The 23,583-nt window shown below is 40.8% G+C and overlaps 1 protein-coding gene across 1 annotated transcript in view; it reads left to right on the forward strand.

Annotated features, from left to right (window-relative positions):
• The first annotated feature begins 8,900 nt into the window (after positions 1 to 8,900).
• LOC108874713 (titin-like) overlaps positions 8,901 to 23,583 on the forward strand; it is a 203,254-nt gene continuing 188,571 nt past the window's right edge. The window contains 12 exon segments of the mRNA XM_051073998.1: positions 8,901 to 9,119; positions 15,799 to 15,902; positions 16,118 to 16,321; positions 16,941 to 17,228; positions 17,439 to 17,524; positions 17,824 to 18,038; positions 18,192 to 18,267; positions 19,314 to 19,469; positions 21,169 to 21,426; positions 21,522 to 21,635; positions 22,768 to 23,016; positions 23,313 to 23,372. Of these exon segments, the coding sequence (XP_050929955.1) occupies positions 15,812 to 15,902; positions 16,118 to 16,321; positions 16,941 to 17,228; positions 17,439 to 17,524; positions 17,824 to 18,038; positions 18,192 to 18,267; positions 19,314 to 19,469; positions 21,169 to 21,426; positions 21,522 to 21,635; positions 22,768 to 23,016; positions 23,313 to 23,372 (1,797 nt within the window). The 5' untranslated portion in view covers positions 8,901 to 9,119; positions 15,799 to 15,811.

Consider the following 23,583-nt stretch of genomic DNA (forward strand, 5'->3'; position numbering starts at 1 on the left):
TGGCCAGCAAATGACAGAAAGGTTATTCCCTATTCCCATAATCATGATCTTGATATTGATTGTGATCTTTAGGTTCTTAACCATCATCTTTTCCAGAAGTAAAATAACATCCAACTACCTATGTTTCCCTTAAACAGATGATAACAGTCTGTCGCGATTCACAGGCCAGTTTTGTTTTTTAAATTTCCTGGTACTTTTGTGCTGCCTGTTGTTTGCTGATGATGTAAGCCTACACCATGATTTGGTTTGTACCCCACCTTGAGCAAAGCCTTATGAGTGACCAAGGTGTTCAGTAAAAACCCTTGTTAATGCAGGTGTAAGTGATCAAGACATTTGTCCCATATTTATCCACATGGTTATACTTACAGGATAATATGACTCAACAGGTTGTGTTGGCACTTGCCACCTCTGCTCTAGAGATTTGGGGAAACAAGGATTTGTTGAAAACAATATCTGTCAGGGCAACCAGCATGAGTACAGTGTCAATAAATGTGATGAATATGGGTGATTGAGTCTGCCAACAAGTTGCCCTGACCTTCTGGGCTCTCTCTCTCTCTGTGTGTGTTTCCTTTGGGTCAGAGTCAGAAGCAAAAGTTTAAAAAGATTCATGAGTCTTTGTTTCCCCAAATTTCTGCAACAGAGGTGACAAGTGCAAATTTAGCACAACAAAGTCAAAAGCCACAACACAAACCAGTTTAATTAGCTTTGCAAATCAACACCTGATCCTGATCTTGTAAGCCAACTATAAAGAATTAAATAAATATATTTTTACATCAGATTAGTTTAGATGGAAAAGTAATATCCCCAGCAGATTGTGCCTCCATACAGCTTTCCGTCACTTAGTGGCGTGTTATCTGTTACTGCTTATGTACAAAGGTACTCTTGAAACAAAATGGTAGAACTTTATCCAAAACAGAATCTGTGGAAATAGTCAATGCTAACATGCAAGCTAGCAAGTATTAGCTAATGTTTCACACCAAGTGAAATTTAGTGAAAAAAAGTGTGTCAGCAACGTGTTGAGAGTGAAAAAAGCTGATTGGTTGATGATTGAGAGGAGAATTCAAGACTTTCATAATACACTCAATGTGCATAAAATATGTCACTTCAGTGTTTCTGAATGATACCTGTGACTGAGAATATTCAAGATTTGATATGATGCTTGTAGCAAACACTGGAGGCAGTCAAGCTGGAGCTTGACAGTTCCTGACACACTGAGATTTTGCCGACTCGCATAGAAAACTATGCGAGTTGGTTCTTACTTTTCACACATCAATCACCAGTTCAGCTCAGAAGGCCACCACCATGGAGCTGGTATGCTTTGACCTAGTCATTTACATGTGGCTTTTAATGTGTGTGTTAACGTTACAGTTTGATGATAATATTTCATCATTTTGCTTTCTGACTTTCAATTTAATGATTAGTGACTAATTAACATATGTTTGCTGGTTAACTGTGTGTTCAGGTAGTTTTATTTTGTTTGTGTCACAGTAACAAAACAGAGGCAGTGAAGCTAACACTGAGCCCAGAAATACACACCGCTGCATGAACAAGTCAAACTAAAGGTTATATTTTACACATCATCATCTATAAATCTCACAGATGTTTTGTTTGGGTGTCTGGTGATGCAGTCAGAGTTCCTGTGCCACAACAGGACATGTAGATATGTACTGTATCAGAGCTGTTGTCAGGTCTCCTCTGGCTCTGAGTGAGACTTTGTGCTGTCTGACCCCTTGTCATCGTGATCGCTCCAGGTTTAAAGATGGAGACGTGTCTGCCACCAGCCCGGGCCGAGCGCTGGTCTGCGAGGATGGGAAACACTTCCTGTTTATCCCAGAGGTGTTGGACTCAGATGGCAGATTGTACAAGGCCCGGGCTGCTAACCATCATGACTCACAGCGGACAGCCGGTTGCAGCAGTGATAAGTGTCTGGTGGCTGAAGTGTTTGACAACATCAGTGTGGACTGGCAGACCTGGTTTGGTACACTGTGTGTTCTCCTGTGGCTGCTCTACCTGATTGTACTCTAATAACCTTTCCATTACGGGAACTGAATGACCTGTAACCTGGAAACCTGTACCTGAACCTTTATGGCTGTGGTTCTAGGTTTTGCCTTGTGTCTTAAAAACCACAGTGTTTGGGATACACAGTGCTGTGCAGAAGTTTCAGGCAACTAAAGTTAGGACACTTTCAAAAATAATGCCATGAATAGTTTTTATTTATCACTTACCTTTATCCAAGGTGCAACAAAGAGAACAAACCTATATCAGATCAGTATTTGCTGTGGCCTCTCTTTAAAACAGACCAGTTCTCCTTGGTACACCTGCTCATACTTTTTCAGGTACGAAGTGCAATCAGTAATCTCCTAGACTGCTCCTGTTCAAACAATCGGTGTGGCATGATAACGTACATGCAGTGAAGTACATGTACGCACCGTACAGTAACGTTCAGGAGTTGGTGTTCCACATTACGCTGTGGGTTCAACATCTGGACTTGTGTTCCATGCATCTTTGTGAGCACCTGAGCACTTGCAGGTGCACATTTACGATGCCTCCTAGTTTCTTACTCGAGGATCTCTGTCAACAGGCCTGGAATGATTCAACCACCATGTAGACGGTCATCACCGGCAACAAGAGCTTGGTGACACAGCAGTCTTTGCAGTGGAGTCTCCAAGACCGAAGATGGTGCATCAAGTCAAATTCATCCCCGTGGGTCAGACTGTCAATGCCAAGTTCTACTGCACTGTTCTGAGGCGTGTGATGGAGGACATGGTTCATGATGAATGTCACAGTTCAGGTCGTCGGTCACAGTGCATTACGCACAAGATTTTTGGCTGCACCTACACAATCTTGACTCCCTGCGTCTTCTTCCTCTTCACCAACATGAAATTAAAGCTGAAGGGTCGCTGTTTTGACACAGTGGAGGAGGACCAGTTTGAGTCACAGATGGTGCTTGACGGTCTCACAAGATTTCGAGGTGAAATAGCAGGAGGACTGGGAGCAGTATAACGCTGCAAAAGGTGGCTACATTCGAGGAGGATGGCAGCCAAATTTAAATCAGATACGGTTTTTACTTTTCACTGCACAGTCTCTGAACCTAGTGATTGCATCTCGTGCTTGGCAGGTTGATCGATCCATCATGTTGGAGAACCTGCCATGTTTTTTAGATTCAGGCTGTGTCAGTGTTTTCTCTATTTTCACATAATCCCAGACTGACTCCATGGTGCTGAGATCAGGACTCTGTGGGGCAATTATTGGGCTTCTTGTTCTGCTGCAGAATGAATTTTGGTAGGTGAGATCAGTTGTGGGACAGAAAACAACGGAAAAAGTGTCCAAAAGTGACTTTCTTTCACTTTTCCATGGCATTATTTTGGGAATTGCCAATTTTAGAGGAGTTAGACAATATCTGGCCAACTGGAACTTAACTGACAAATGTAATTAAACCATTAAAGGAAAAATAAAAAAGAAGGCAATATATATATATATATATTCTGAATCAGAATATATATATATATATATATATATATATATATATATATATATATATGTATATATATCAGAATGTATTAAAACACACTTACTTCAGTGCACATGTCCTGTGTTATTGATTAACATGTTTTCTGTTTTTTAGTCTCACCTCTTGAGCAGAGACTAAATGTAGGTTCAGCTCCAAACTGGATGAAGAACAATGGAAAGAAATGCAGGATCCACATGAATTCATGGGTCGTTCATATCCTGTACTGGAAAAGACCTGTAACACACACACACACATGGGCCAGAAACCCCATGTAATCACTACTGTTGTCACTGTCTCCTCTGTTATGTTTTATTATATTCTAATGAGTGTTCAGTATATTTGAGTTAAATTGTTGTTAGAGCAACTGAAAAAGTATCAGTGGAAATGACAGATGATAAATAATGTTCTGCACATGTCAATTGAAGCTTATTTCTGTCAAGAAAAATAAACAGATGGAAAGTTAAGAAATGACGAAGAAATGGTAAAGTCAAATCACTGTCATAACAAAGATATGGTGAGTTAAAATTTAAACTTTTTATATGAAAAAATGTCACAAATGTTTGATAACTCAAAACCTTGACCTTAAAGTCAGACTAAGTAATTAAACTACTCAGACGATTATGAGATATTAAGAGAGTCAAAGTTTTAACTTTTTCTGTTCTTGGTAGAAATGAATTTCCATGTTAGTCTTAGTTTCCTCTCAGTGGAACAAAGTTTTCATTTTGAAATCTGAAAAGAAGACAGTTAATGATCTCAGAGCTGAAAGCTCTAACAACTGTACTGATGTGTTTTATTAGACGTTTGTTGTTGTCAGAGTTATCATTATCATTGATCGGACTAATACTGTCACATGAATCCTAATAATAACTGGCAGTGATTGTAGAAGCTCTCAACATCTAACCTCATCTGGTAAATGATATAATCTGATCACAAATATGTATACCTCAGTGGGATGTAATTTTGTGTGACAAATGTAGTAAAACAACTTTTTATTTCATTGCCCCACAATCAAATCCATGTGATTTCTAATTGAAACTCCACAGTTTCAGACCAGTAACTAAGGTTATTAATGTGAATTTTTTAATAATAATATTTAATAAACCCTTAACCTGAGAAATAATGTAGAAAGTGAAAAGTCAAAATGGGTGAACTTATACACAGATCCGTTCCAACATTAAACTACTGACAGGGGAAGTCATCTGGATGTTACTTTGACATGTACCACCCACCTAAACATTGTTGTAGACCAAGCACACACCCCCATAGCAACAGCACTCCCCAGTGGCAGGGCCCTCCCATGCCTGGACAGGTTAAAACTGTTTTGGCAGCACGAGGGGGATCTACACAATATTAGGCAGCTTCTACAGATTCTGGATCAAAATGGGATGTGGGCAGTCTGGAGGCCAGGTCAACACCTTGGGCTCTTTGTCCTGTTCCTCAAGATATCTCTGAGCAGGTTTTGTGTGGTGAAGCATTGTGCTGGTGAGGACCTGCATGGGAGTGCTGTTGCTATGGGGTGTGTGTGCTTGGTCTACAATAATATTTAGGTGGGTGGTGCATGTCAAAGTAACATCCAGATGAATGAGGGAGCCAGTTACCAGATGATCAGTGTTACACACTTGATCAATTCCCTAATTTTAAGGCTGTTAACTTTATTTAGGGAAAAAAAATATCATGATCATGATATTGAATCATGATGGTTTGATTGATATGGGTTTTTTTGTTTGTGTTCTCACTCTGAAGATGTTGTTTTTCTTTAAAATAATTATTTAAAAAAATGCACCTGATGTCCTGTTTTATTACAGTTTTTCACATTGACTTAAAGACTTTTGTCCACTTTGATGATGTGTGAACACATCAGGCTGAAACAGAAGCTGACTGGCTTGATCAGTTTCAGCCAACAAAAGTAAATATCACTGTAACCAACTTAACTTGTGATCAATTGAATATGTTCTTGGACAACAGAATGCAGCTATGGTTAAAAATGTGTGAAACCACTGACAAAGTGTTGACACATTTGTAAGAGAAGACCTCTGCTGTGTTAAGGAGGTCATGATTAGCCATCAGCTGTAGACAAAAATGGCAGACGCATCTCCACTTCCTCCCACTGTACAAAACTGAATACAGCCATCTTGGTGTTGGTGACGTCATTTGAAGCCAGAGACTGTGCAGTGGTAAGAGGGAGGGGGTGGATGCATCAGCCCAACCAGTCATGAGTCAGTCACAGTTGTTAATCATGATGTTTCACCCGTGTTTTATCACATACCATTTGTATGCTGATGATATCCAACTGTACTGTTCTTTCCGACCTAACCAGCTTTCTAAACTTGCTGATCTAAATACCTGTTTGACTGGTATCAAGTATTCGTTAAATGCTAATTTCCTACAGTTAAATACTGAGAAAACAGACACTCTTATCATTGGTCCAGATAGCACCATCCCAAGGATCAAACAATGCCTTAGGTCTGTAAGTTCTTCTGTTAAATCCAGTTTGTGTAACCTTGGAGTTATCTTGGACAGTTCCTTGTCTTTAGACTCAGGTCAGGAAGCTGATTTGATTTAAAGTTTTTTCATCTAAGGAACATTGCTAAATTGCACATCTGTTATTTCCAACATGGAATTGGAGCAAATTGTCCATACTTTTATCTTTTCTAGTTTGGATTATTGCAACTCCCTTTTTAACAAATCATCTTTAGATTGGTTGCAGTTTGTCCAAAATGCAGCTGCACCTCTTTTGACTATTTCCAGGAGGAGATTTCACATCTCTCCAATTTTAAAATTTCTTTTTAGTTACGTGTGTGTTAGTTTTAGGGTCAATTTTAAAATTCTTGTTTGAACTTTTAAAGCTTTGAATGGCACCCTAGCACATCTTTATTTTTTAAAATATGTGGAGATCTGAGTTGCCATCATCCCTTCATTTTATTGACTCTGAGGAGGCTTTTAAGTTAAGGACATTCCTATTCAGACAGGCATTTGGGTAGTGTTTTATTTTGCATTTCTAATCATGTATCTGACCTTGCACCGTTCATGTGTCTGTTTTCTTTCTTTTTTTTTTTTTTTCGTGACTTTGTCTGTGGAAGGTCCTTTATAAATAAACTTTACTGACTTACAACAAATAGCCAGTTAAAACCAAACTCGTCGGTAAAACGAGCGCTTGGATATATGCCAGAGAGATTTGTTATGGACAGAAACCATCTTTGGAAAAAATAATTTGACGCCACGATCGCCACCAGGGGGCGATCGAAACATCTCGGGTACGCTTTTTGAAGTTGTCAAGTCGTCCATGTTCGGTCACTGGTCTTAAACGATCTGGAAATAGCGACAAGCAGCAGGTGAAACAGTGATTAAAACTCTTAAAAATGGTTAAAGGGGAGTAAAAACTACCAACACGAGTGCTTGAGACCGGTATTTGTACAGACTGCGCCGCTCGTCTCCAGTGCAGTTACTCTGGATGAAGCAGTAAAACGGTGGTTTCATGGGCAAACACTGTGTCATTCAGAAGACAGAAGACATGTGGGATAACTTAAATATCGTTGGACGCTGAACCTCGTGTAGGATAACGGGTGGAAAAGAAGTCACAACAATACACACAAGCAATTAACAAGTAAGAGGTGTTCTACTATCATCTAGTATTATCAGCCTCATGTCAAGCAGGTCACAAACAAAGGTACCTCAAGGTACTTATCATGTAGAGCAGGTCTAGACCGTACTCTTTATATTATTCTTTTATTTATTTACAGAGAGAGACCCAGCAGTTCCCACCATGAGCAGCACTAGGTGACAGTGAAGAGAAAAACTTCCTTTTAAGAGACAGAAACCTCGAGCAGAACCAGAACCAGGCCATCTGCCTCGTTGGGCTGAGAAAGAGAGAGGGGGGACGAGGGGAGGAGGGGTACAGGGGGAAGGAGAACATAAAACGTTGCAGTGTTTTGTTTAATTTTATTTTCTTATCAAATGTTTTTTGTGTAAAATCATAACCTGTGATGTAAGCATTTACTATAGCTGTCAGATCAATAACAGAGGGGATCAAGGTGTCTTAGCTGTTGATGGGTCACTTTGATTGACAGGGAGGCCTCCATAAGTGAGCAGTGACCTAACTGGCTGGTCTGGGGTTATAAAACCCACATGCATGCTGGGAAATGCAGTCATTGTGATTTCAAAAGTTGGGATCTATGAAACCTGCTCGGAGCTCCAGGGTAAATTAACTCAATGTTTAATTAATTTTAACCCGTTTTAACTCCTCCCACCCTGAGTCAGACCTGAACTCTCATGAAACATGAGACATGAAATACGTTGATCTGATTCAGTGAGACTTTGATTCATGAGGATCTCATTATCTCTGATGTCCATCCAGAATAAACCTCAGAGAAAACAGGCTGCAGAACTCCATTCAGAATCCTCCTTCAGTCTCACAGTAATCCAGTGAGAGTTGTCTGTGTGTCTGAAGAAACAATAATGACTGATATTATTTGGCTGGGAAAAAACATAGGTTCATAACACCTTCAGTATCAGTCTCCTTCAGGAGTTTTACACTTTTCTCCAAATGTATAGAAAATGAAAAGGCTGCAGAACAAATTGTTAATGGTTCAGTCAAACTGAGAACATATTTGTCTTCATCCTACATGAGGACAGGGATAATAATGTTAATGTCCACATCACTGATAAGAGCTGACAGAGAATTTGAACTGAGATATTTCACAGGTCTTACTTGGACCCAAATATTATATAAACAAACTGTGAACAAAATCTGAGACTGTGCTGAAACAACCTGATCTGACCCGATAAGAAGCTGTAGAGACAATACATCCAGTGTCTGGTTTTATGTAGTGACAAGTTTTGTTTTGTTTGTCTCTGAAGATGTATTTTGCTGAATTAAAGGTCCGTTTCTGTTGCAAGAGGAGATGACGTGCCGCTGCTGACACCTTACAGCAAAATCAATGCAATAGTGTCACAGACGAATCAGGAAAGATATATTTTTTTAAAATTTTTGCTTAAAACATATTTAATTAATAATTGAATCATCAATCAGTTGTAAAGTTTCTGTGAATGACTTCAGGAGTCTTCCTCCTCTGTTGGACCTGCTCATATTCTCTGACGTGATTAACTCACTGATCAGTTAGTTGAGGTATTAATTTCTAGATTAATCAATAATCAACAAATGATACAACAGTGAGTTCCTGCTAGTTCCCAGAGTAGCTATGGAGTCTGTCTCTGTGGTAAAACGTCTGACAGGTGTCACAAGTTGCATAAAATGTCTCCCCTGTCCTCCCATGATTCCCTGCAGCAGCTCCTTGATGGGTACCCACCAATGGCACGTCCTGTCCTCTGTGATGTCACAGTGGTATAAAGCCCCCTGTCGCCCGGCCGCCTGCTCTGAGCAGAGTCAGCGTTCCCGGCCTGGACGCCTCGGCTGGAGGGACTGCTGTCAGGAGGAAAAACAAAACTACACGGCGCTGACGGCCTGTAGTTTTGTTTTTTTCTGTGGGGTTCCCTCGAGGCTCAGCTGTTCTCCTTTTGGATTTTCTGACTACACTTTCTGGATAAAGAGGTTTTTGATCTTCTGAACTCAGCCCTCCTCTGGGCATCCCAGGCATCCTTGTGCAGACAAGTAAGTGTGTTTAAAGTTTTCCAGAGTGTGTGATTGACGAGCTGCAGCTGACTGTCGCCTGCCGGACTCACACTTTAACACCCAGATCTTTGTCCTCTAACTCAGACTGGACTCAGCTTCTCCCACCAAACTCCAATCAGTTTTTAGCCACTTTTCAGAAACCAACATGACACGCTGAGTGCTTTTTGCTGCTTTTCTGTGTTGAAGGTTATAATGGGACGTCCCAGAATAGCTGCTGATAGCATCAGAGTGGACTGTCAGCTGGGCGGCTGATGGCTTTTTAAGGGAATCAGCAGCAGGGCTATCAGTTGCTCCTCCAGCTATGTGCCACATGGTGGCTGTCAATCAAACAGAGGTGTGGTGGAGGGGGGCTGCTGTTATTTTTAGTGTTGGTGTCCTGTGTTAGATAAACCCCCCCAACCCCCCTCCTTGTTACATTACACAGAGCTGTGTAAGGAGGAAGTGTCTGAGAGCAGGGACACCTCAGTGAGGCTTTTATTTTGAAGGAGTGTGAACAGCTGTTGCTCAGTCCTCAGGGTTTATTAGTGTTTTTGGTTTTTATTTGTGGTCGATTTGCAGCAGGATGTGTCAGTGCTTTGATCCTGTGACATTTATTTTGAAGGAGGAGCTCGTTCTTGTCCCCTCGTTACGATTCAGAACGTTAACAGATAAAGAATCAGAGCACATCAGAAAAGTCGATTTTTAACCACAGAGCATTGTGGACAAACGTCTGTTTGGAAACAAGAGAAAAGAAGATTAAAATAGTGTGTCAGAATATGCTGATGTGTCTGTAGGAGTGAATCCTCAGAGAGACAAAGTCCAGTGATCTGATAACATGAGGTTTGATAATAACAGCACAGTTATTGTGTTTGATTGTTATTGTAAAATACATTTACTGGAGCGGGATGACGGCAGAATGATTTTAAAACTGAATTTAGAGAGAAAGTTAAAATGAAGGAGAAAAAACAGAAATGAAATGAAAATTAAATGAAAGGCAAACAACACAAATAAAATATTGTTACATAAAATGTTTGTATTGTTGCAGTGGTAGTGGATGAAACCTGATGACAAAAGAAAGAAGAACAGATTTTAAAAAATAATAAACTAAAATAACTAGATAATTTATATTTATAAAAATTAATGTTTTTATGTTTTATTTTGGTAACAGATGGAATAAAGATTCAGATCGTTTGCTTGAGTAAAAGTATTAATACCACTGTGTGAAAATACTCCAGTACTGTCAGACAGATAAAGGAATAAAGATTAAATATATTATTATTACAGATACTTGAATGTTACTGAATGTTTGAGCAGCATTTTAATGTTGAAACTTGTTGAGATGAAGCTGATCATATGTTATTGATCAGATGAATGCAGAGCAGTAAAAAGTTAATGGATCCCAGAGTCAAGGTATAAAGGGGCAGAATATTGTAATAATACTCCAGTAAAGTACAAAGTACCTCACAGCTGTACTCGAGTAAAATTACTTTGAGCACCTTTGACTCTGCTAGAAAGATGTCGGCATCGTCTCTGACTCACCTGAGATGACTGGCGGCGTCTCATCGACTCGCTTCGTTAACACGCGCTCGAGTCATCAGGTTAAGTTTAGCTGTAATCAGATCTACTCTGTGCTGCGTTCAGGGGCTTCACTGAAACCTGATTTAACTCCTGAACAAACCTGACTATTATTTCTGCACCATCTGGAAAACGCACAGCAGACTGAAGCTGATCCTGTTTCTTAGTTAAATAAAATTAAATCAAACTTAGACTCTAAAAAGCAACATTTAAATCACCTTAATCTAAATCAGAGTTCATGAAAAGTTATTTTTAAAGGGTTGAATTTGACTCTCTGATCTCACTTAATTAAGTAGATTTTAGAGAGTAGACAACTTTCCTCTGAATTATTTTACATATCCTTTAATGATCTGTTGTTAAAGGTTAAAGGTTACTTTGTTCTAATAAAGGGAAAATGAATGGATTTTAATGTGAAAAAGAAAACAACCAAGAATTTACAAAAGTAGAATTCAGGGATTTACCTGATACTTGGTGTTAAATAAGGAGGAAATAAATGATTGTAAATATCAAGAAGAAAAAGCTAAATTTAAGATTAACAAAATATTACAAATACTTTTGAATGACTTTAATTTTCAGTAAGACTGTAATGTGGACATTTCAGAATTGGGATTAATTATCCGTTAAATTAACAGATAAGAATATATTACTTTTTTTTTACAGGATAAACAGGATAGAGGATATATGATTATATCATATAATTTGATTAATAGATTATTAGACTCATTATCAGCCCGAGGTAATACTAAGAATAAAAACATAGAAATCTGAGACAGACAGAATCACAAAGTGTTAAAATGGTAAGAAAATAAACATCATGAAGCAGAAGCAGAATAAAATATAAAAAACTCAGAGACGAGGATCATGATTTTTGTTGATGATTTATTTTTCTGCTCGAGGTTTGAAATGTGTTTGAGGTTGTTGGAGGACGAAGGCGACGCTTCCTGTTCGCTTGTGTCTTTGAACGTACGAGGTGTCAAACAGCAGCTGTTCCTGTTTGTTTCCTCCAGTGATGGGAGGGGGGCAGGAACTCAGCTGGTCCTCCATGTCTGTCAGCTGGCCTGGACCATGGACCAGGACCAGGGCCAGGACAACCTGCTGCGAGACACCAGGAACAACCAGGGCCAATTAGAGTTGAATAGGGAACAACTAGAGCCAGTGTGAGCCCAACATGGCCTGTCAAGGTCGGGACTAGTTATGGTTAGTCTCCAGTATCCAGAATGGACCAACAAGGGCCAGTTACAAACCAGCAGGCTATCAGGACTGATCAAAGCCATCCTGGCCCAAGTAGGTCTAACCAGGGCCAGAGCCAGTCAAAGACAGGGGCCAGTTAAGGTGACAACTCAGAGCCACTCAGAGCCAGACCAGGCTAATTAATTCTGATCTGAGCTAAACACAGGGCCAACAAGACACAAACTGGGTTTAAATCACCAGAAAGGTCCAGTTAGAACCAGTCAGGTCCACTGAGAGCCAAGTATGTTAAATTGAAGCCAAAACCAGGGCCAACTGGAGACAAACAGGGACAGCTGGGGCCAAACCAGGGCCAAATGGGTCCAAGTAGGTCAAAGCAGGACCAAAGGGGGCAAAACAAGTTCAATTCTAACAAGAGCCAATCAGAGAAAGTTTAACCTCTGACATCACCATGGAGACTGACGTTGACTTAAATATTTTCAATAGAGATCCTTAAATTTGGTTTTTAAAGATTTGTGACCCAGATTTGTTTTACAGGGTAAAGATAAACCTGCCAGTGCTCTCTGGTGGACAAATTCTGTCATGACTGCAAACACATCTGTGACATTTCTCTGCTGACTTTGACTGTTACAGATCAACTGGCAGGAATGGATAGTTGATCAAATCAGAGTTGGATTAAAAAAATTAATTAATTTATTATTTTTGTAAATTGCTCTGTAAAACTTCATGGGCATTTAATTGTGTTCAGAACCTGTGTATAGTTAAGTCAACACAGATCAGGTCAGAACAGCTTCAGATCTTTTCATCTAATTCAGGCTCGGGGAGTTTTTTTTATTCGATTTAAAGTAGCTGCAGATTAGTTGACAATTTTAATTTGTTTTCCAGTTTTTGATAAAATCTGATCTTTTTCAGGTTTGAGTGTTTGAAAACCTCTCCCCAGTTGTTTTCTTATCGCGGTCAAACTATCAAATTGTGTCGACAGAAAAATTAGAAAAAACATCATAAATCCACTGATTGTTAAAATGTCGTTCTTAAAGCAAAATGTCAAAAAGTCGCTGTTTCTTTCTGATATTTTGATGATAAACTGAACATCTTTAATTTTCTTGACCAACATCTGAAGCTGTGATCTTTGACTAAACTATGATGGACTTTTTCACAGTTTTGATATTTTATGGACCAAATGATGAGAAAATAAGCAGCAGATAGATCAACAGTGAAGAATTTGTTGCATGTTTGACATCATTTTGTTTTAGCAGGCAGGTAACATGATGGAGTAAATTAAAAGATAAAGTAGAAATAAATTGAGAAACAAAAGGAGAAAACCAGTCAGTGTTTAATTGTAACGTCCCTGGTTTGATTCTTGTAAGGACCATTGTTAGATCTTCCTCAGTCTGTCTCTACTGTTAAAAATCAAACAAGAACCAAACAAAAAAAAAAAAAAAGAAAACCTGCAGAACCTGCTGCTCAAGGACTTTTCAGTGGGTTTTTAACCATTAGCAAACCTGATGGTTAAAAACCACAAACATGAGCTGAACAAAGTCTAATCAACAAAAATGAAAATCTTATGGGAACAAAATCAAATTAGTTTTTGTGTTTTAATGTAAAAATTAGTGCATATTGTTTGTTTGTTGGCAAGAAAATGTCATCCATAACCTTCCTTCTAATGTTATGAGTAGTAATATTAGTAGTATAATTTTTTTTTAACAAAAAGAAAATCATAAAATCTGAGCAGATTACACTTGATGCACCTTTAAGACCTAAAACCTAAAACTAGTATGCAGCTGAAACCTGAGACCAGTTCCTCTGGAGTCAAACAGGTGTTTTAATCTGCTGTGAGCTCTGTGGTGGATCAGCTGGTGGTTTTATCAGCCAGACCCCGCGGAGCCTGGACCGCCTCCAAGGACACGGCTCCTAAAAATAAACCCACGATCTGAGCTGCTGCTTTATCACAGCCCGAGTCTGACTGTCAGCAGGTCGAGTGTCACAGAGAAAACATGAAACACAGCAGGACATGAGATATAGGTTTTTATACATGTTCTGGACATTTTAAAGGACCATTATGTGTTGATTTTAGATGTATTTTAGACTGGACTTGTTAGAAAGTAAAGATCAGGGATGTATCAGCTAGTAGTTTATGAACATATAGCTTATTTTAGATAATAGCTATTAAAGTATTAATAATATTTTGTTGAGCAATAATGACCCAGATCTGTTCAAGACAACGTGCAGAAATAAATGTGTCAGTGCTCTCTTGGGGACAATAGAGAAACAGTTTCTACTGACCAGCTGACCGGTTGATAATATGGACCATGTTGTGTTACACCTGAGGCAAATGATAGTTGATGACAATACAGCTGCAATAATAGGATATATGTTTTCACAGTAGAAGTTAGAACAAATACTGAACAATAATAAAGACTTTCTTCCTCTTTTTACAGAATCAAAAACTGTCAGACTTACTTTTAAAGTAAGAAACAATCTCAGTTTACAGTTTGGTTATAACAGTGTGCTTCAGACGTTCAGGTTCTCCTGAGGATGAACCGTAATAACTCTGGTGACTTTTCCTCTGGCGCCATCATCAGGTCACATTTTAATGTGTCCAATTCTTTGGTTTATGATCAAAAAGCCTCAACTGGACTTTGTGTTTATTGTGTTTAAATGTATTCATGGAGATTTTCTGTGGTTAATGTATGGTTAGGATTAGGGGACTTGGTTAAGGTTCAGGAAAGTTACTTGTCTTAGTTCAACTGAAGCACATTTGATGAGACACGTGCTCACAGTTTTTTAGTTTGTTCAAGCATCTTGGAGAAGTTTCCACAGTGGTTCTTTGGATTTAGTTTGTCTCAGTCTCCTCTGTCTCTTCATGTAATCAGACTGAGTCCATGATGCTGAGATCAGGACTCTCTGGAGGGGGACTGTCAACTGTCTCTTGCAGGACTCCTTGTTCTTCTTCTCTCTGAAGATAGTTCTTTATGACTCTAGCTGTGTGTTTGGGCTTGTTGACATGCTGCAGAATGAATTTGGGATCAATCAGACAGATTGGACTGATGATGGAGAAGAACCTAAACATCTTAACTTTTGCACAGTTCTGTTTGTCTTTTGAAGCATTTTGAACAGGAGAGTACAGTTAGAGTTAAATCTCTGACACTGATCACAGTTCATTCCTACAAAGTCACCTTCCAGTCGATCAGGGCTTCATGAATCTCATGGACATTTTGCTCTAATCACACAGCAACCGTAAATTTGCACCAGACAGAACAAAACAAGCTGAGGGTGACCTGATAGCTCAATGGTTAGGGTGCAAACCATGTAGACGTAAATGCCCTGAGCAGTGAGTCAGCTGTACTCCTGGTTGGCGAGAGCATTTGCTGGTTGTCATTCCCTCTTATCTCTCTCTTTATCTTCACTGTAACTGTAACTAATAAAGCCATAAAAATGCCCCAAAAAACTTCAGTTATGGCTGTGTTGTAATGCAGATTGTAAGTGATTGGTAATGCTCACTGTATTTATATGTGATGGGTGAAAATGTGACAAAATGACGATGGATTCCTTTTTTAAAATGTTTGCTTAGAGGGAGCAGTTCCTCAGGAATAATTGAAAGTGGTCAGTGTTAAAATAGTTTTTTCTATAACTGACATCAGAAAGTCTTAAGTCTTGAATCCAAGAGAAATCTTTTACTGTGACAAACTTTTCTGTATTTTTCTTTTTTTTTTTTTTTTGCAGTAGTATAACAATATAAGTAAAGTAAATAAAGTAGGCCATATACTTACATCTGTTATCATGTAATAACTGAGTGTGTTCATTTTCTGGATAGAATGTATAATGAGATGTTTGAATTGATGAAATGTAGAGGGTGTGAAAGAAGTAGAGAAGTTTTTTCTGACCATTTGTTTTCTCGTCTCTGTCGTCTCTGCAGGGTGCCGACCAACATGTCAACACAGGCGCCAACATTCACACAGCCGCTGCAGAGCGTCGTGGCACTTGAGGGTAGTGCCGCGACGTTCGAGGCTCAAGTTAGTGGTAAGGAAACTTTAAAGACTCAAGAATTTGATTCCAGATCTTTCTGCACAGAGAGATTCAGCCCCAGATCATCTCGTAATGTACTGAGCTAACTTTGTGCTAAATTTGTTAATTAATCTGTGAAATCACAGAGATGAAAGTGAAGATTGAATTTCCTGATGAATGTCAGTCAATAAGCATCTTTGGGTTCTCTCTGGTTCCCCTCTCCTCTGCAGGTTCTCCAGTTCCTGAGGTGAGCTGGTTCCGTGATGGCCAGGTTCTTTCCGCCGCCGCTCTGCCCGGCGTTCAGATCTCGTTCAGCGACGGCCGCGCTGTTCTGAGGATCCCCGCTGTGACCGCCGCACACAGCGGAAGATTTTCCGTCAGAGCCACCAACGGCGCTGGACAAGCCACAAGCACCGCTGAACTCCTCGTTACAGGTGAGACCGCAGGTAGACTTAAACTCCTGGTTACAGGTGAGACCGCAGGTAAACTTAAACTCCCCTCCAAAATGTTCTAAATCATAGTTTATTTCTCCATGTTCCCTATAATCTTATTTTCTTACACTCTTCCTAAATTTATTTTTGTGATGATATTTTATTTGTACCTGATTCAAACAACAAATTTACATTGTAAAGTGCTACCAAAAAACAGCAACGACAGCACAGTGTTGTAAATGACGTACATATTAATCCTCATCCTCGCTCTCCTGAGTAAAATGAAAGTTTGAAATTGTGTCTGAAAACAGTGATTGTCTCTCTGGGCCTCAGTCTAAATTTATCCTGCTCCCAACTGTGGGTGCGGCCTGTTACTTTATCCAGTGATAAAACCGATATAGATGCAGCTGTTGCAGCATAGCTTTCCTTAACAGGAATCCCAAGTTTATTAAGTGATTAACAGCTTGAACCTGAAACAGTAAGGATCTCGTGTCTACGAAACTCCATGTCAACCAGATGATTTTACTTGTTTGTCTTTATTCTTACATGTTCGTGTTTACATCTTTCAGTCCTTCGTGTCCTTGTTAAATCCAGGCTAATCTGACATGTTTTCTGTCTGCAGCGGAGACGGCGCCTCCAAACTTCCTTCAGAGACTGCAGAGCTCCTCGGTGCGACAGGGCAGCCAGGTGAGGCTGGATGTCCGAGTCACAGGTATCCCCACACCCGTGGTGAAGTTTTACAGAGAAGGAGCCGAGATCCAGAGCTCAGCCGACTTCAGGATCCTCCAGGAGGGAGACCTGTACAGTCTGCTGATCGCTGAGGCCTTCCCAGAGGATTCTGGGACATATTCTGTGACTGCCACCAACAGCAGCGGACGGGCCACTTCCACTGCTGAACTGCTGGTTCAGGGTGAGGACTTCAGGCAGTTTTTACTAATGCTCATTATTTTTAAACATGTAAATTCAAACTACTGTATATAACCAAGAATTGGTGGACAATAAGTATTTTGTGCTTTAAAAATAAACCTTTGACAGCACAGGAAAGCAAGAGTAACCTTAATTTAGTTGTTTAGTGTCGTGTCCAGATCAGCCTAAACCTCCACATGTGTTTTTCCTGCAGGTGAGGAAGCTGTGCCGACTAAGAAAACTAAGACTATTGTGGCCGCATCTCAGATGGCGACTTCCCAAGAGACCAGAGTGCAGAGGGTGAGACATCCTAAAGAAACAGCTTTGGAGTTATCTGGTTAAATTTGATTAAGTACAAGGCAGGGTTACTACACAGGAACCTGGAGGTGTTTAGACCTGTGTCATCTCACAGATCATAATAAAAAATCTTAATATAAAACAAAATCAAACAAAGTAAATACAGTGTGGAATTCATGTGCTGCTTCCAGCGGGACCACTGGAAGCTCCAGTCATATTACACAAGTCCTTATTTTAAGGATTCATAAAACTTTTTCACTGGTTTTACAGATGTCACTCAATATGTAATTCTTCCTCCTCAGAAGGTGGAGGCGAGTTTCCAGGCCACCACCATGATGGAGATGCATGTAGAAGGAGGGATGATGACTCAGCAATTGGCTCACAAAACCCCCCCGCGGGTTCCCCCAAAGCCAACCTCCAAATCCCCGCCGTCATTTGTTTCCAAGGTGACGGGAGGACGCCAGCAGTCACCCTCACCTGTCAGACATGTGAAAGGGCCGACACCCACACCTGTCAGGTAAGACCACTGCCACTGAGTTAGACTTGCAAGAGTCAGAGTATTTCCTGCCTCCATGTGAAACAAGTTTAGATTTTAGAGAAGCTCTCACACATTACATTGCATATTGTTTTCCTGTGTTGTAATCTGCATCATGTGTCTTGTCATCTGCAGATCCGTTTCTCCCTCCACCCGACTGTCCATCTCTCCCATCAGACCTGTCAAGTCTCCTGTCATGACCAGGAAACAGGTGAGAACATTTGTCAGGAGTTCGTATCCAGATACTTAGACCAGCTCTGAAAAGGTTTCTGAAGTCGAGATTTAGCGCTCCGAGTCTCAGAGGCGAGTTTTTCAGAAGCACTTAACTATTACTTTGTGTTGAGTCTTACCACATTCTAGATCACTGATACTCACTGTGTGGCTCATGAACCTCATGCAGCGCACTATGCTTATTGGTGACTCACATGGCATCAGATAAGTACATGATAATGCGGCCAGGGTGAACCTATATCGACTGGTAAATCGAAAGCCTCAGCTTCTACCATTCAAGATGAGCAGAGAAAATCTTAAAATGGACAGATGTTTTTTATTTGTCCTCAAATGATACATACCCAGTGTCCTGCCAGTGTGGTAGAAAATAGTGAAGACCATTGTTCAGACGTATCTCAACCGTTGGAGGCACATTTTGGGGTTTTTTGATTCTGTTGTGCGCCTCAGTTCTTGTCACCACTGCCTCTGCTGTTGCTTTGTGAAGGTGTAGACGACAATGTGACTCACCTGTCACATTCAGTGTTCCCACTACTGCAGCGGCACATGAGTGATCCCTCACTGACTTCCCACCGTTCAACACTACTAGTTGTATTTTTTTGACTCTGTGTGAATAAGATTGAGTCACACATGTGGAATAGTTATCCAGGACTCATGAAGAGCCACTTCCCCTGTCGTAATAGATGTATAAGACTTGTATGGCCTTTTTTGTCCATAGAAATGCTGAAAATGTAATAACAAAAACACTTTGACTAAAGAGAGGGAAAATAGCAGCAGACAAAATCAACAGATCTTACTGTAATTAATATATTAAATGAACAGGATGACACATTTCCATCATTTTTCAGTGGAACTCTTTTGATAGTGTCGTCTTGTGTCTTTTTCTGAAATGGTTTAATGGCACCAAATGTTTGTCTCCACAAGCCAAACTCCTAATCTTAGCATGTTGAAAGTGGATGGAAACACGCATTCATTTGTTCCACCCTTGTTTGTGCAAGGTTTGGTTAAACTTTGTGCTTCCTCTGTCAGGTATCTGCCGGTGCAGAGGTCCTGCCACCCTGGAAGCAGGGAGACTACGTGGCTGAAGCCGGCTACACCACTATGACCAGCATGACCAGTGTCAGCAGCGCCACCCAGCTGCGTATGGAGAAGCACTGGGAGCAGCAGGTCACCGCCACTAGAGAGGTGAGAACGGTGGAGTCGCCTCTGGCTGTTTGTACGAGCGTTTTGAATCAGTTGACTCTTCAGGTGGCAGATGAGTGTGAACTTAATGAATGTATTTGTGAGCTTTACTTGTGCCTGCAGATTAGATAAAGGGGAGGAGAATGGAAATCTGCTTTAAATCTGAATTACACACCAGTGAATGCATACTGAGTAATGAATCAACAGAATGTTAGTGTAACTAGACTAACAGTGAATGTAGCGAGCTGAAGCAGTGCCTTGGCCCAGCTCTGTAGTGTGAACAGGTGCTCATGTGTTGATGTGCTGTGAATGCGTCAGGACGAGCATGTTACCCAGGACGATAAGAGCGTGGCAGTGGCTACTGTGGTGGCAGCTGTGGATCAGGCTCGTGGCCGGGGGCCGCCTGAGGCCGCTGTGTCCGGAGAGCAGGTAGACCCCCCCACCCGTCTGCTACCATCACCCCACCTGCTGCTCAAACTGCCACTTAATCTTTTTTCACTCTTTCTTCTTTTGTCACTGTAATTTTTTTTTTTCACCTCAGTCTTGATGAATCCGCTTTGTCTGTGTGTTGATTTCACTGAGCACATTTCTGTTCCCCAGAGGATGAATCTTTTTTACTTTAACAATCCAAGGCTGAAACTCGTCGTCAGATTATATGTTATGGTGCAGAGCTTGTCCCACAAACCCTGAGATTGATATCCAAGTCATGCAAGAGTAGAGTCATTACAGAGAGGACAGACACGTTGTTTCAAGACTCTGGTTTTTACTTTTATAATGTTTCCCTGACACCTCCTAACTGTAATCCCTGATGATGCTTTCAAATTAAACCAGAAACTTTACAGTGCAACAAATCTCCTGTCCTGTTCTGGAATGACTTTGCTCTCACATATTTTATGATCTGCAATAAACTATTCAGCCTGAATTAAAATAAGCAGAGGACAAAATGGTACCATTGGGATAATAAGTTACCACAGTTGCTAGTTTGACCTTTCAACATAGAGGGTGGATTGATTAAAGATTAAATGAGATACACAACGGGGCATCATCTGCGTAACAGTGTTGGGAAGTTATGAATATGGTTAAGGGAAGAAGCAGAAAGAAATCACATTGAAAAGGAAGAAGAATAATTTGGAGGACACCACATTATGGACAGAGGACAAAGTTACCAGCATCTACATCAAATATCCTGTTAGATTATTGAACAGGTGGAGACGTGGAAATGAGAAAACCTGAGATGAACTAAACTCACACTCGGCTCATCTTCACACACTCATGTTTTATTTGAATGATTTTCTGGAAATTCAAAAAAAAATTGAGCAAAACGTAACTATTGTGGTTTTAGCATCAATTAGCATCAGAGGTATTTGCTGACCAACACCCCCACCCATCTATTAAGTTGTGTATGTTTCACCTTTAATGGAGCAAGTGTTGGAACTGCCATCATCTCCTCTTCTTGACTTCTTCCCCTTCTGTATCAACATGAAGTTCATCTTGTCTTTGCTTCACTCTTAATGAGAGTAAACTGCATGTTTCACTCTAATGTTGTGTGGCGCATGGTGTCATGTATTCAGTAATGCTCCCTTGTATTTATAATATGGAGGTATTTTTTCTTGTCATCTGTGGGGCTTTTGGTCGAATATCTTCCTCCTGTCGTCTTGCCATGGATGTTATGAGATCTATGTGCTGCTTATTGTGTCTCCAGGCTGAGGGAGGGAAAAGAGCCGGGGCGGTGGCCACAGTGGTGGCCGCCGTTGACCTTGCTCGCGTCCGCCAGCCCGTGCATGCAGAGGGCGGGCTAGCTGAAGAGGAGGAGGCAGTAGAGGTGGAGATAAAGAAGCAGGCGGCAACGGCTGCAGAGAAACAAATTGTTGCAACTAAAACAGTGTCCGTTGAACTGCCGGCTGCCGCCACCGCCGCCGTCGCAGTGACCTCAGAGCAGCACAGAGTCAAGGTCTCCCAGGTCGGAGGAGTTCACTGAATTCATATTAGATATGATATCTGACAATGATAATAGAGCTTTCTTAATCACGCAATAAACTCTGTTGGTTACTCCAGATTCAGAGAACAACAGAAATCTCCTCCCGTGTGGACACTGGTGTCACCCCGTCCCCAGTACCACATTTCACAGTTTCTAAAGTTTCTGTTCCTAAACATGAACCTAGCCACGAGGTAAGGAGAGGAGCTGCAGGCCCGCCGTCGTCATCCAGAAACCTCCATTTCATCTTTAACACCCACGCTTCTTCTTAACATACAGTCTCCGCTGTTTTGTTATGTGGTGTGATTCACTTTGACTTGCTCCTCACAGTATCACCCATCCTAAAATATTTCATCACGTTTTATCATGGCCATCGACTGCACAAACCTATGAAAAGTCAGTTCCATGTTGTATATATAATATTGCAACTTTAGACTCTGAAGTTTCACTCTTCCCTACTTTGTGCCCAAATTAAAGTTTTGTGTAGTTTTGTGTAATGACAAGATACTGAGGGAACTGTAACTCAGAACTCCAGGTGTCTTGTCCCCTCTTCAGTTTCATACGAACAACCTCAGGTTATGTTGTATCACTTTTTTCTGTGCAAACAGAGTTAGATAAAATGATGTTGCTGAGACAAACCTCTGGGTATATTTTCTTAAACTAACAAGTCAGTGAAAAATAAGCTTAGTAAGCAGTACATTTTGAAAGAGTGGTGAGCATTATATTTATTCACCACTTTTAGGTCGTTACCTTGGTGTAATTATCTAGTTCTCCAAACATCACAGTCACACTGACACACAATGCCGCTTCTTTTACAAAACCATCTTTGGCTACAGCAGCAAAATCCTGCCGTTTCAGAAACTGGAATCTGAGATTTTTGCACAGGTTTTGCTTAAAAATGACTGCAATAATTAAGCGATTATCAAAATATTTGCAGATTATTTTTCTGCGCATCAATTGATTGACTTATCACTTCAGCTCTAAAAATAATTAAATCGGAATAAACAATCAGTCAGTATTTCTCCACCTGACAGCACTGAGATGCGTTCAGCTGCTGTTTTGTTAATCGAATAAAGATTTCAGTCATTTTTCAAGGCAAACACTTGCTAACTTAAAGTTTCTTAAATGTGAAGATTTGCTGCTTTTCCAGACTGTGGTCTACTATACAGACTTCGGTCTATGGCCCTGCTACGACTAATTCCCACTTTTACTTAGATTCACTCCCCACGGTTTTCTTCCGCTAACTAATCTCCAGCTGAACATGGACTTTGGAAGCTTTGCTTGGTTTGTAACGATGGTTAATGCTGTTTTCGTTGGCTCGGTCAGGTGTCCATCGCTGGCTCTGCCATCGCTACTCTGCACAAAGAGTTATCCTCCCCCGCTTCTCCAAGAAAGATCATCAAGCCCGTCAAGTCTCCCAGTCCGTCTCGCAGAGCGGCGACTGTGGAGGTTCGAGTGGCGCCGGAGCCCGTCCCCCCGCCGTTTAAAGACATCAGATATCAGAGTCAGGTTGAGTTACAGCCGAGCGGGGCTTACGCTGTGAGTGAAGAGGAGTTTGAGGACTGGGAGCCTCAGGTTGGTCCGACGCCCCTTTGCTTCCTTCACTTCCCCCAATATAACCCACTGTGGACTGTCACCTGCTCTACCCCTCTTCACCGCAGCCAATCACACGCTGCCCTTCACCTGCCTCATGAAGAATCCTCCTCTTCTTCTACTTCCTGTCTGCACCCGTTGATCCCTCCATTCTCTCCGCAGGAACTTTATCTGTTCTAACCGGCTTCCACCCCTCCATCCTCACAGAATGCCTCAACTGAGAAACACAGAGTTGTTGTGTTTGATAATGTTTGACTCGTATTGTTGTTTGTCACCAGGAGGCGGCTGCAGTGCCCACCAGAGCCCAGGAGCCTGTTATTCCTCCTACACTTAACGCTGTAAGTATTTTTTCCTGTCCACTTCCTATTTCTCTCCTTCATGAGTATGACCTTTTACTTTTGATACCTGAAGTACGTTGTGCCAGTAATATCTCTGTACCTTTTACCTATTAAAAGATCAGAGTACTTGTTCCATCACTGTTGCATCCCTCTCCCTTCAAAACTGGCTAGAAGTTGTCATATTTAAACATGCTAAATACTTGTAATGCAA

Source organism: Lates calcarifer, linkage group LG1 (assembly GCF_001640805.2).
Source record: "Lates calcarifer isolate ASB-BC8 linkage group LG1, TLL_Latcal_v3, whole genome shotgun sequence".
NCBI lineage: Eukaryota > Metazoa > Chordata > Actinopteri > Centropomidae > Lates > Lates calcarifer.